The 14,586-nt window shown below is 47.6% G+C and overlaps 1 protein-coding gene across 1 annotated transcript in view; it reads right to left on the bottom strand.

The window, feature by feature from the left end:
* Window positions 1-14,586, bottom strand: part of LOC121281523 (xenotropic and polytropic retrovirus receptor 1-like) — a 308,567-nt gene that overhangs the window by 12,474 nt on the left and 281,507 nt on the right. The window contains exons 7-10 of the mRNA XM_041194470.1: window positions 5,781-5,862; window positions 3,689-3,876; window positions 2,878-3,057; window positions 677-845 (exon numbers count right to left, since the gene is read on the bottom strand). Of these exons, the coding sequence (XP_041050404.1) occupies window positions 677-845; window positions 2,878-3,057; window positions 3,689-3,876; window positions 5,781-5,862 (619 nt within the window). The remainder of the gene's footprint in view (window positions 1-676; window positions 846-2,877; window positions 3,058-3,688; window positions 3,877-5,780; window positions 5,863-14,586) is intronic.

Here is a 14,586-nt window from a genome sequence, read left to right on the forward strand (position 1 = left end):
TCCAGGTCATAGCATTCTGCTCCATCAGCACTCCTGCTACCAGGGTCAGTAACCAACTGCTTTCCACTGTGCACTGTCTACAGGATGCACTGCAGCCAGTCGTCATGTGACTGGAGAAGCAAAACCCTAGCCTCCAATTGTGTACCTACACCACATGGCTGGCAGTGGCGCAAGAAGGCTGCTCACTACCACCTTCTCAAGAGCAGTTAAGGATGGACAATAAATGCTGGCCTAGGCAGCGATGCCCACATCCAAATGAAAGAATTTTTAAAAATTCTCCTCTAATTCACACACCACCCTGACTTGGATCTATATCAGCTTTTCCTTTATTATCACTGGCTCATAACCCTCAAAGTGCCCGTCTGAGACCATAGTGGGAGCACCTTCACCTCAAAGACTGCAGTGATTCAAGAAAATGGTTTACCACTGCCTCCACCTTCTCAAGGACAACTAGGGATGGGCAATAAATGCCAGCTTTGCCCCCTTTTGTCCACTCAGAGATCAAATAAAAAACGTACAGACCAAAACCGACCGGCAGTGCGTCTTGCCAGTCTTTTTACTTCTACATATTTCAAGCCTTTAATAAATACAGAATGTTCCCCTCTTGTGTCAACACACAGTTACATTATGGTGGTGGGGCTCATTGATGATAGTTATTTTGAACGTTGTGCTTCACCTGCTGGGGGGCTCAGGAGGCCCTGGTTGTTTTCCCAGTTCACTTCAAAGATGTAGAAGCAGATCAGGGACCAGAGGTCGAGGAAGACGGTTCCCATGCTGTTGAGTTGATCCGCCAGCCAGAAATCAGCAAAGTTGACCTTATGGAACGGAGCAGTTACCGAGCGACACTGTTTTAGAGGAATCGAAGACAGCAACCGTTAAAGCCCGAAACCACGTCACGGATCAGCTGAATCACAGGATCTTTCAGTTACAGAAGCAGTCGGCCCACTCTGCCTCGTGCTAATTCTATGAATGATTTTATTCAAAGCGTTGCACACTGCCGTCTGCCCTTTCTCCATAGCCCTGCAAACATTTCCCCTTTCCGGCATTTGTCCAATTCTGCTTTAAAAAACTTTGATTGAATCTGGTCTCGCCACCCTTTCAGGCAGGGCGTAATAACTTGTTGCATTGAAAGAAATTCTTAACCCCTCTTTGGGCCTTTTGCAAGTTATCATGGAAGTGTGTCACCTGGTTATTAGAGTCCAGTACACTTCCAGGACTGATGTTACTCATCTTGACAAGCACAGAAACCAGGGCCCAAAATGGTCATAGTTAAAATCTTATATTAGGTGCATTTCCCTTTGGACTTGCCGCTTTCAGTATGACCATTCCGCAGGGCAGCACTCTCCATCAGAGTGATGATACTGAAAGTAAGAGCTTCCAGCCCCCCGAAGCCCCTTTCCCTTTATGAATGCATTGATTGCCGAAAGCCTTTAGGGCAGAATTTTACATTCGGGACACATGTGTGTCCCAACATCATTGCGAAGTCCCGCAGTATTTTGTCTGGTGGGCACACACCGGAGTCAGTTTTACGCCCGCCGATAATTGAAAGGCCTATTAAGGCCACTAACCAGCTAATTAACCTGAATTTTACGCTGCTCGTCCAAGCGAAAAGGCCAAGCGGCTTTTACATTTTTTAGGGAACCTCATCCACGGGCCGGATGAGGTTTCCTGAAGCCGTTACAAATTAAGTAAAAAGTTTCATTTGAACTTAAAAGCATGTACCATCCGACCTGACACAGTCACATGAAGGGACATGTTTCGTTGAATTTTTCTGCTCTTTATTAAATTTTTCTTAAAGCGTTTCAATTCCCCTGAGGCAGCTCCGTACCTCTGCCCGCATAGGCAGCGCTCACAGTGCTGCCGCTCACGATCCATGCAGGGCCGGCCTCAATTGGCCCATCGGCGTGAAATCGTGGCGCGGAGCTGATCGCAGGCACCGTGACCACCCCATCCTGCTCCCACCGAGCCCGCCCGACGAATGGAAGACCCTGGCCTTTGTTTACTGGTGGGTGGCAGGTGGGGGAGGGGGGTGGTGTGCTATTCTGTCCTGTGACACCATGCCATTCCCTGGTAAGAATGGTAGCACACACACACATGCTGACCCAACCCTCTACCAGCTGCTGAGCGGACATGGTAGGAGAGGGAACATCTCCCAGGGATTTCTCTCTACCTCCAGTAGGACAAGGGAGCGTGTAACCTCAACCCTCCGCTCATCTGCTCCACCCACCAAGGACATTGAGACCATGAAGGTCTTTCTGCAAGGATTCTCAATGTTGGTCACCGTTGCCTGAAGGTTAAGTTATCAAGGGGTTTAGGAAGCAAGAGTCACAAGAATGGGATCCTTCCCATCCATAGGGATTCACAGCTGGAAAATGGGGCCTTTTCCCATCCAGGTGCTGTTTTTTGTACAGAACCACTTAATTGTCATGGTGCAGGAGGAGGCCATTCAGCCCATTGTGTCTGCACCAGCTCTATGAATGAGCAACTCGCCTGGTGCCATTCTCCCTCCTTCTCCACGTAACCCTGCACATTCTTCCCCATTTCAGGTAACATTCTGATTCCCTTTTGAATGTTTCAGTTGAACCTGCCTCCTTCGCACTCTCGGGTGGTGCATTCCAGGCCTTAACCACTCGCTCCGTGAAAAAAATATTTCCTCATCACTTTTTTTTGCTTCTTTTACTAATTGCTTTAAACCCGTGCCCTCTCGTTCTCAGTCCTTCCATGTGTGGAACAGTTTCTCCCTATCTACTCATGGTTTTGAGCACCTCTATCAGATTTCCTCTCAGCCTTCTTTTCTTTGGGATATCCTGAGGCCATGAAAGGTGCTATATAAACGCAAGTTCTTGCTTTCTCCCAGTGCAGTGCTAATGTACTTACCAAGACTTTTAATAACCAGACCCGGGACTTGTAGTAGAAGGTTTTGGTGGGGTTCAGGAGCAGCAACAACATGAATCCATATAGGACCAAGGGATTGACTGGCATTGGAGTATGGATGTAAGTACTGAAGAGGCAGGCGAGCAAACTCAGGCACCAGAGGACCCCCAGGAAACCTGCTAACTGCAAGGGAAAGAGGCACATGGGAAACTCAAATATTTGGGCCTTTTGCACACAGAATCCACTGACACATTGACACAAACATACTTTATAAAGTTCTTTCTTGGGCATCGCTGGCAAGGCCAGCATTTATTGTCCATCCTAAAAAGATGGTGGTGACTGGCTGGGTGCAAATGAATGGCTTGTGTGGCTACTTCAGAGGAGTTCAGGGTCAACTACAATGCTGTGGGCGTACAGTCACAAGTAGGCCAGACCAAGTATGGTTGCCTGATTTCCCAAAAGGGACATTTATGATAATCAAACAGCTTCACAGTCACATTTACTGATGCCAACTTCTTATCTGCATATTTTTAAAGACTGAATTCAAATTCTCCGGCTACCATGGTGGGAGTTGAAGTCATATTCTCTGGATTATTTTAGTCCAGTGACACAGCTGCTTCACCACGGTGCCCCTGCATATAGAGTATTGCACCAACTCCTGTTTTAGGTCCTCAATGGAGAGTAAAACCAGGCCTGGTGGAAAATTGGTGTCTGACTTCAGCCCAATTTCACAGAGTGTTAGGTTACCCTCTTCTACGGCCTTGACAAGTCAGCAGCTCCCACCCTCGCTTAGGAAGGATGTCACCAGACTCACCTCAAAGAATTGATGGTGGGAGAGGTGGTTCCTGGGGTCAAGTTCAAAAATCAAAGTGTGGTTCACTCCGGCCTTTCTCCAGCCATAGGTGTTAATTCCCAACAGGAAGACAAACTCAATCACAATGAAGCCTCCTCTATAGGCCCTAAGTAGGGGCCACACGCTGGCTTCCTGGGATACGTAGATACCTAGGGAAAAATCAAATTCAGTGAGGAATGGTGTAATACTGTTCTGGCTATGGATAGGTGGAGGCAACAGACTTCCCACTTGACCAATGGGCTGTAACAAAACACTGATTGGACAGCATGTTTAACTAGAGCAATTCTGGCCACCATATTATATAAAGAATATAGAGGCACTGGAGAAATTTCAGTATTTACACCTCTTGTGGATTTATCTACAGGTGCAATTTGTAAGGATAATTTAGCTTCACTCAGTGTCTTGTGATCGAATTCTTAAAACTTGTGATTATTTTTCTACTGCATTAATTGGTCCATTGAAATGTCAATCTTTGTCACACCTCCTGTGATTGGCTGCTGCTGCTGCAGGTTAGGTCTTGTGCAAGGTTTTGATAGGTTGGACACTGAGAGATTGTTTCCCTCTGGCTGGGGAATCTAGATCACGGGGTCACTGTCTCATGGTAAGGGGCCGATCATTTAGGACTGAGGTGACAAGAAATGTCTTCACTCAAAGGGTTGTGAATCTTTGGAATTGTCTAGCCCAGGGGTTGTGGATACTCCATCACTGAACATGTTTAAGGCTGGGATAAATGGATTTTTGGTGTCTTGGGGAATCAAGAGAGGGAAAATGGAGTTGAGGCAGAAGATGAACCAGGACTTGATGGACAAACAGGCTGAGGTTCAACCTGCAAATCCTTCCAACACACATCAATGGCAGGCGGAAAGAATGGGAGAGATTCCTGGTCGGCCATGTGAAGGAAAGAACGTTGGAGCCTCTACCATCACTCTCTCTAGCTCCAGGCTACAACATACATGTAAAAGTGCATGTTGTCACAGCAACCTGGATTCCTTGAGGGGTGCTGGTTGGCTGGACGGCCGGTGTGGATCAGATTGGGGCCAACAGCACGGGTTTCGATCCCCATTCCAGCTGGAGTGGATTTGGGACCAACTCCTTGGCCTACCCATGGTGGAGATGGTGGCCCTGTGGGTGGGACCTGCCTTCAAGTGGAGAACTAAAGGAAAAGGTTAGGATCTAAGGCAAGAGAGAGTTTGATAGGTCACTGAGTGTTGGATAAATGTTGGACATTGGGTTGTTTGAAAGTCAAGGATCATCCAATTAGGTAATGCAGAATCTATTCATTAATGATTGGCTGTGGGAGGTGGGGACATATTGGGTGAGGTGGTTAGAGGCAGTAGCTCCATATGAAGTCTCCAGGAATATACGTCTATCGTGAGCTGACAACATTACCAATAGGCCTTTGTGGTGCCTGTGCTTCCTTACATGCTCAATTATAGCCTGCAGAAGCAACAAGAGGAACAAGACACAAGCCCCGTGAAATATGTAAGACATCCCATGCTACTTTTCTTATGATTATTTCATTCCGTGAAAGTGATAATTCAGAGAATTTCAGAGAAAGGTAAATATTCGAACGCCCTCTTTCCTAAACTATTAATGTTGAGCTGCAGCAAGTAACACTATCTGAGATAAAAGCAAAATACTGCGGATGCTGGAAATCCGAAATAGAAACAGAAAAAGCTGGAAAAACTCAGTGGGTCCGGCAGCTTCTGTGGCGAGAGAAACAGAGTTAACATTTCGGGTCCAATATGACTCTTCTTTAGAGCTCTGCCCTGCAGATCTTGGAAGTGTGAAGTTACATGAGAGGCTGTAAAAGAGGCCTGCAGGCCTCTCACTCTGCAGCCTGTGAGCTAGGCCTCACTCTACTCATTACCCTTTTGACAGTGAATGTCGTGCTGACCTGTGTTACTGGAGTTGCCTGTCTGCTACAGTCACTTGATACGCAGATGTCGTTGAATTATTCATGCCAGCCTGTCAGAAGTGTTGTTTACAAATAACTTGAGAATACACAATGAGACCTTTGCTCCTTCCCAGTTGGCTGGTGCCAAAAGCTTACCTTTGATAATTATCAGCACCATCAGTGCCAGTATGATTCCACACTGCAGCCCCACTCGAAAGGTTGTCCACACTGGAGCAGTCTGAGGAGTCACAGAATACAACACCTTAGTATTGGAGGTTAGAACTGTTCTGCAGTCATTCTGGAAAAACTTGAACCCAGTCATCATCCCCTCAAACCATCTCCATCCAACACACACAATATACTGACACGTACTCTAATCTCACAATCTCTCTTTCTTCCTCCCTCTCTCTCTCTCACACACACATTCCAATCTCACACTGACACTCACACATTAATAAACACACTTCAAACCCACATTGGCACTGACACATACTCGCGCACATGCACACACACACGCACACAAACACACACACACCAATCGCACACAAACACAGACACATATTAATAAACACACTCCAATCTCATATTGACACTGACACACACTTGCGCGCGCACACACACACACACACACACATACTCCCATCTCACAGTGACAGACACATACTCTCCAATCTCACACTGACACACACACTCTCTAACCTCTCATTGACACACACTCACTCCAATCTTGTACTGACACACACACACACCAATCTTGCATTGACACACACATGCACACTCCAATCTCACACTGACACACACTCAGCACTCTCTCACTGACACACACACACTCTCCAATCTAACACTGACACACGCAAATACCCATACACACACTCCAATCTCACATTAACACACAAACTCTAATCTCTCACTGACACACACTCACTACAATCTTGTACTGACTCAAACACACCAATCTTGCATTGATACATACACGCACCCTCCAATCTCACACTGACACATGCACACACCCACACACACTCCACTCTCATAATGACGCACACACACTCCAATCTCACACGCACACACTCCAAACTCACACGCACACACACCAATCTCACACGCACACACTCCAAACTCACACGCACACACACCAATCTCACACGCACACACTCCAAACTCACACGCACACACACCAATCTCACACGCACACACTCCAATCTCACACGCACCACACTCCAATCTCACACTGACACACACACTCCAACCACACACTGACACGCACACACTCCAATCTCACACTGACAGACACATACTCCAATCTCACACTGACACAAACGCACTCCAATCTCACATGCACACACTCCAATCTCACACGCACACACTCCGATCTCACACTGATACACACACTCCAACCACACACTGACATGCACACACTCCAACCTCACACTGACACATATACATTCCAACCTCACACTGATACACACCCATGCTCCAATCACACACAGACACACACGCGCTCCGATCGCACATTGACAAACACACGCGCTCCAATCTCACACTGACAAACACACATGCTCCATTCTCACACTGACACAAGCACACGCTCCAATCGCTCACTGACACACACACATACACTCCAATCTCTCACTGACACACACACATACGCTCCAATCTCACTGACAAACACACACACAGATGCTCCAATCTCACTGACAAACACACACGCTCCAATCGCTCACTGACACACACACATACACTCCAATCTCTCACTGACACACACAGGCTCCAATCTCACACTGACACACACACATACACTCCAATCTCTCACTGACACACACACATACGCTCCAATCTCACTGACAAACACACACACAGATGCTCCAATCTCACTGACAAACACACGCGCTCCATTCTCACACTGACACAAGCACACGCTCCAATCTCACTGACACACACACACACACACACACACACAGGCTCCAATCTCACACTGACAAACACACATGATCCAATCTCTCACTGATATACACACACACACGCTCCAATCTCGCACTGACAAACACACACACTCCAATCTCACACTGACATGCGCACACTCCAATCTCACATTGACACTGACACATACACGCACACACGGATGTTCATGTACACACACAAACACATACACTCCAGTCTCACACTGACAAACACACACGCACTCTCCAATCTCTCACACACACACACCCTAATCTCATACTGCCGCACTCCAATCTCACACTTCCACCCAGACACACTCCAATCTCACACTGCCACACACACACTCACACACTTCAATATCATATTGCCACACACACACACAATCCGATCTCACGCTGACACACACACACATTCATAAACATACTCCAATCTCATACACACCACAATCTCGTGTTGACACGGACACACACACACACACAAACTCACACGCACACACGCTCACACGCACACACAAACACACACACTCCGATCTCACTGCCCCCCCCACACACTCCAATCTCACACTGACACACACACACACACTCCAATCTCACACGCACACACTACAATCTCACACGCACACACTCCGATCTCACACTGCCACACACACTCCAACCACACACTGACACACTCCAACACCACACTGACACACAGACACTCCAATCTCACACTGACAGACACGCACTCCAATCTCACACTGACACACACACATACACGCACACTCTAACCTCACACTGACACACACACATTCCAACCTCACACTGACACACACACACGCTCCAATCTCACACTGACACACACACACGCTCCAATCTCACACTGACACACACACACTCAATCTCATACTGACGCAAACACACACTACAATCTCACACTGACACAGACACACTCCAATCTCACATTAACACACAAACTCTAATCTCTCACTGACACACACTCACTACAATCTTGTACTGACTCAAACACACCAATCTTGCATTGATACATACACGCACCCTCCAATCTCACACTGACACATGCACACACCCACACACACTCCACTCTCATAATGACACATACACACTCCAATCTCACACGCACACACTCCAAACTCACACGCACACACACCAATCTCACACGCACACACTCCAAACTCACACGCACACACACCAATCTCACACGCACACACTCCAATCTCACACGCACCACACTCCAATCTCACACTGACACACACACTCCAACCACACACTGACACGCACACACTCCAATCTCACATTGGCAGACACATACTCCAATCTCACACTGACACAAACGCACTCCAATCTCACACGCACACACTCCAAACTCACATGCACACACACCAATCTCACACGCACACACTCCAATCTCACACACACCACACTCCAATCTCACACTGACACACACACTCCAACCACACACTGACACGCACACACTCCAATCTCACACTGACAGACACATACTCCAATCTCACACTGACACAAACGCACTCCAATTTCACATGCACACACTCCAATCTCACACGCACACACTCCGATCTCACACTGATACACACACTCCAACCACACACTGACATGCAAACACTCCAACCTCACACTGACACATATACATTCCAACCTCACACTGATACACACCCATGCTCCAATCACACACAGACACACACGCGCTCCGATCGCACATTGACAAACACACGCGCTCCAATCTCACACTGACAAACACACATGCTCCATTCTCACACTGACACAAGCACACGCTCCAATCGCTCACTGACACACACACATACACTCCAATCTCTCACTGACACACACACATACGCTCCAATCTCACACTGACACACACACATACGCTCCAATCTCTCACTGACAAACACACACACACACACGCTCCAATCGCACTGACAAACACACACACACACACGCTCCAATCGCACTGACAAACACACACACACACACGCTCCAATCGCACTGACAAACACACACACACACACGCTCCAATCGCACTGACAAACACACACACACACACGCTCCAATCGCACTGACAAACACACACACACACACGCTCCAATCTCACACTGACACACACACATACGCTCCAATCGCTCACTGACACACACACAAACATGCTCCAATCTCACACTGACACACACACATACGCTCCAATCTCTCACTGACAAACACACACACACACACGCTCCAATCGCACTGACAAACACACACACACACACGCTCCAATCGCACTGACAAACACACACACACACACGCTCCAATCGCACTGACAAACACACACACACACACGCTCCAATCGCACTGACAAACACACATACATGCTCCAATCTCACACTGACAAACACACGCGCTCCATTCTCACACTGACACAAGCACACGCTCCAATCTCACTGACACACTGCCCCCCATACACACACACACACACACTCCAATCTCGCACTGACACACACACAAACAAGCTCCATTCTCACACTGACAAACACACACACTCCAATCTCACATTGACACTGACACATACACACACACACGGATGTTCATGTACACACACAAACACATACACTCCAGTCTCACACTGACAATCACACACACACTCTCCAATCTCTCACACACGCACACCCTAATCTCATACTGCCGCACTCCAATCTCACACTTCCACCCAGACACACTCCAATCTCACACTGCCACACACACACTCACACACTTCAATATCATATTGCCACACACACACAATCCGATCTCACGCTGACACACACACACATTCATAAACATACTCCAATCTCATACACACCACAATCTCGTGTTGACACGGACACACACACACACACAAACTCACACGCACACACGCTCACACGCGCACACAAACACACACACTCCGATCTCACTGCCCCCCCCACACACTCCAATCTCACACTGACACACACACACACACTCCAATCTCACACGCACACACTACAATCTCACACGCACACACTCCGATCTCACACTGCCACACACACTCCAACCACACACTGACACACTCCAACACCACACTGACACACAGACACTCCAATCTCACACTGACAGACAGGCACTCCAATCTCACACTGACACACACACACACACTCCAACCTCACACTGACACACACACATTCCAACCTCACACTGACACACATCCAAGCTCCAACCTCACACTGACACACACACACTCAATCTCATACTGACGCAAACACACACTACAATCTCACACTGACACAGACACACTCCAATCTCACACTGACACACACACACTGCAATCTCACACTGACACACACACACTCCAATCTCACACTGCCTCCCCCACATACAATCCAATCTCACACTGACACACACACACACACACACTCCAATCTCACACTGACAGCCACACACACACACACACACACACTCCAATCTCACACTGACACACACACACTCCAATCTCACACTGACACACACACACTCCAATCTCATTGCCCCCCCCGCATACTCCAATCTCACACTGCCTCCCCCATATACACTCCAATCTCACACTGACACACACACACACACACACACACTCCAATCTCACACTGCCACATACACAGACACACACTCCAAATTCACACTGACACACACACATTCCAATCTCACACTGACACACACACACTCAAATCTCACACTGACACACTCACAAAAACTCCAGTCTCACACTGACACACACACACACTCCAATCTCACACTGACGCACACATACACTCCAATCTCACGCTGACACACACACACTCCAATCTCACACTGACACACTCCAATCTCACACTGACACACTGCAACCACACACTGACACACACACACTCCAATCTCACACTGCCACTGACACACACACACTCCAATCTCACACGCACACACTACAATCTCACACGCACACACTCCAATCTCACAATGCCACACACGCTCCAACCACACATTGACACACACACTTCAATCTCATACTGACACACTCCAACCACACACTGACACACACACACTCCACTCTCACACTGACACTGACACACACAAACTCCAATCTCACACTGACACACACACATACACACACACTCCAACCACACACTGAAACACACACGCTCCAATCTCACACTGACACAATCCAACCACACACTGACACACACACACTCAATCTCATACTGACACACACACTCCAACCTCACACTGACACGCATGCTTCAATCTCACACTGACACTCACACACTCCAATCTCACACTGACAAACACACTCCAATCTCACACTGACACAATCCAACCACACACTGACACACACACACACACACTCAATCTCACACTGACACACACACACTCCAATCTCAAACTGAAACACACACACACACTCTCCAATTTCACACTGACACACACACTCCAATCTCACACTGACACACATGCTTCAATCTCACACTGAGACACACTCTCCAATCACACACTGACACACACACTCCAACCTCACACTGACACACACACACACACTCAATCTCACACTGACACTAACACACTCCAATCTCAAACTGACACACACGCACACACTCAATCTCACACTGACACACACACAATCCAATCTCTCACTGACACACACACACACACATGCTCCAATCTCTCACTGACAAACACACACACGCTCAATCTCACACTGACACACACACTCAATCTCACACTGACACACACACGCGCTCCAATCTCCCACTGACACACACTCTAATTTCACACATATGCTCCAATCTCAGACTGACATGCACTCCAATCACACATACACACACCGACATACATAGACACCGGAACACACAAACGCATAATCTTAACTCTCACTGGCAGATGGACACACTATAATCTTACACCAACATACACGCCCATATCATTCTCATATTAACACACACATACACTCCAATCTCACACTGACACACACACACACTCCAATCTCACACTGACATGCACACACTCCAATCTCACATTGACACTGACACATACACACACACACGGATGTTCATGTACACACACAAACACATACACTCCAGTCTCACACTGACAAACACACACGCACTCTCCAATCTCTCACACACACACACACCCTAATCTCATACTGCCGCACTCCAATCTCACACTTCCACCCAGACACACTCCAATCTCACACTGCCACACACACACACTCACACACTTCAATATCATATTGCCACACACACACACACACACACACACACAATCCGATCTGACGCTGACACACACACACATTCATAAACATACTCCAATCTCATACACACCCCAATCTCGTGTTGACACGGACACACACACACACAAACTCACATGCACACACGCTCACACGCGCACACAAACACACACACTCCGATCTCACTGCCCCCCCCACACACTCCAATCTCACACTGACACCCACACACACACACTCCAATCTCACACGCACACACTACAATCTCACACGCACACACTCCGATCTCACACTGCCACACACACTCCAACCACACACTGACACACTCCAACCCCACACTGACACACAGACACTCCAATCTCACACTGACAGACACGCACTCCAATCTCACACGGACACACACACATACACGCACACTCCAACCTCACACTGACACACACACATTCCAATCTCACACTGACACACACCCACGCTCCAATCTCACACTGACACAATCCAACCGCACACTGACACACACACACTCAATCTCATACTGACACAAACACACACTCCAATCTCACACTGACACATACACACCAATCTCACACTGACACAGACACACTCCAATCTCACACTGACAGTGACACACACGCACTCCAATCTCACACGTACACACTACAATCACACACGCACACACTCCAATCTCACACTGCATCACACAGTCCAACCACACACTGACACACACACACTTCAATCTCACACTGACACACACACACACTCCAATCTCACACATGCCCTCCAATCTCCCACTGACGCACATGCTAATTTCACACATATGCTCCCATCTCAGACTGACATGCACTCCAATCACACATACACACACCGACATACATTGACACCAGAACTCACAAACGCACAATCTAAACTCTCACTCGCTGATGGACACACTATAATCTTACACCAACATACACACACATATCATTCTCATATTAACACACACATACACACCAATCTCACACTGACACACACACACACTCCAATCTCTCACACACACTGCCACACTCCAATCTCACACTGACACACACACACTCCAATCTCACACTGACGCACACACACTCCAATCTCGCACTGACACTCTCAAACCATACATTGACACTCACAAACTCCAATCTCACACTGACACACACACACACACTCCAAAAACACACTGATACACAGACACACCAATCTCACACTGACACACACACACTCCAAACTCACACTGACACATATACTCCAATCTCACACTGCCACACTCCAATCTCACTTCTACACACACTCACTCCAATCTCACACTGCCGCACACACACACACACACACACTCCAATCTCACACCGACACACACACACACACACACACACATTCAATCACAGTCTGACATACACAGACATACCGGCACACTCCAATCTCATACTGACACACTCACATACTGCAATCTCACACTGCCCCCCATACACACCATCGAATCTCACACTGGCCTCCCCACACACACACCAATCTCAAACTGACACACACACACTCAATCTCACACTGACCCGCACACTCCAACCTCACACTGACATACATGATTCAATCTCACACTGACACACACACAAACTCCAATCTCACATACACACTCCGATCTCCCACTGACAGACACTCTAATTTCACACATATGCTTCAATCTCAGACTGACATGCACTCCAATCACACATACACATACCGACATACATAGACACCGGAACACACAAACGCACAATCTAAACTCTCACTGGCAGATGGACACACTATAATCTTACATCAACAT

Source organism: Carcharodon carcharias, chromosome 8 (genome assembly GCF_017639515.1).
Source record: "Carcharodon carcharias isolate sCarCar2 chromosome 8, sCarCar2.pri, whole genome shotgun sequence".
Classification (NCBI taxonomy): Eukaryota; Metazoa; Chordata; class Chondrichthyes; order Lamniformes; family Lamnidae; genus Carcharodon; species Carcharodon carcharias.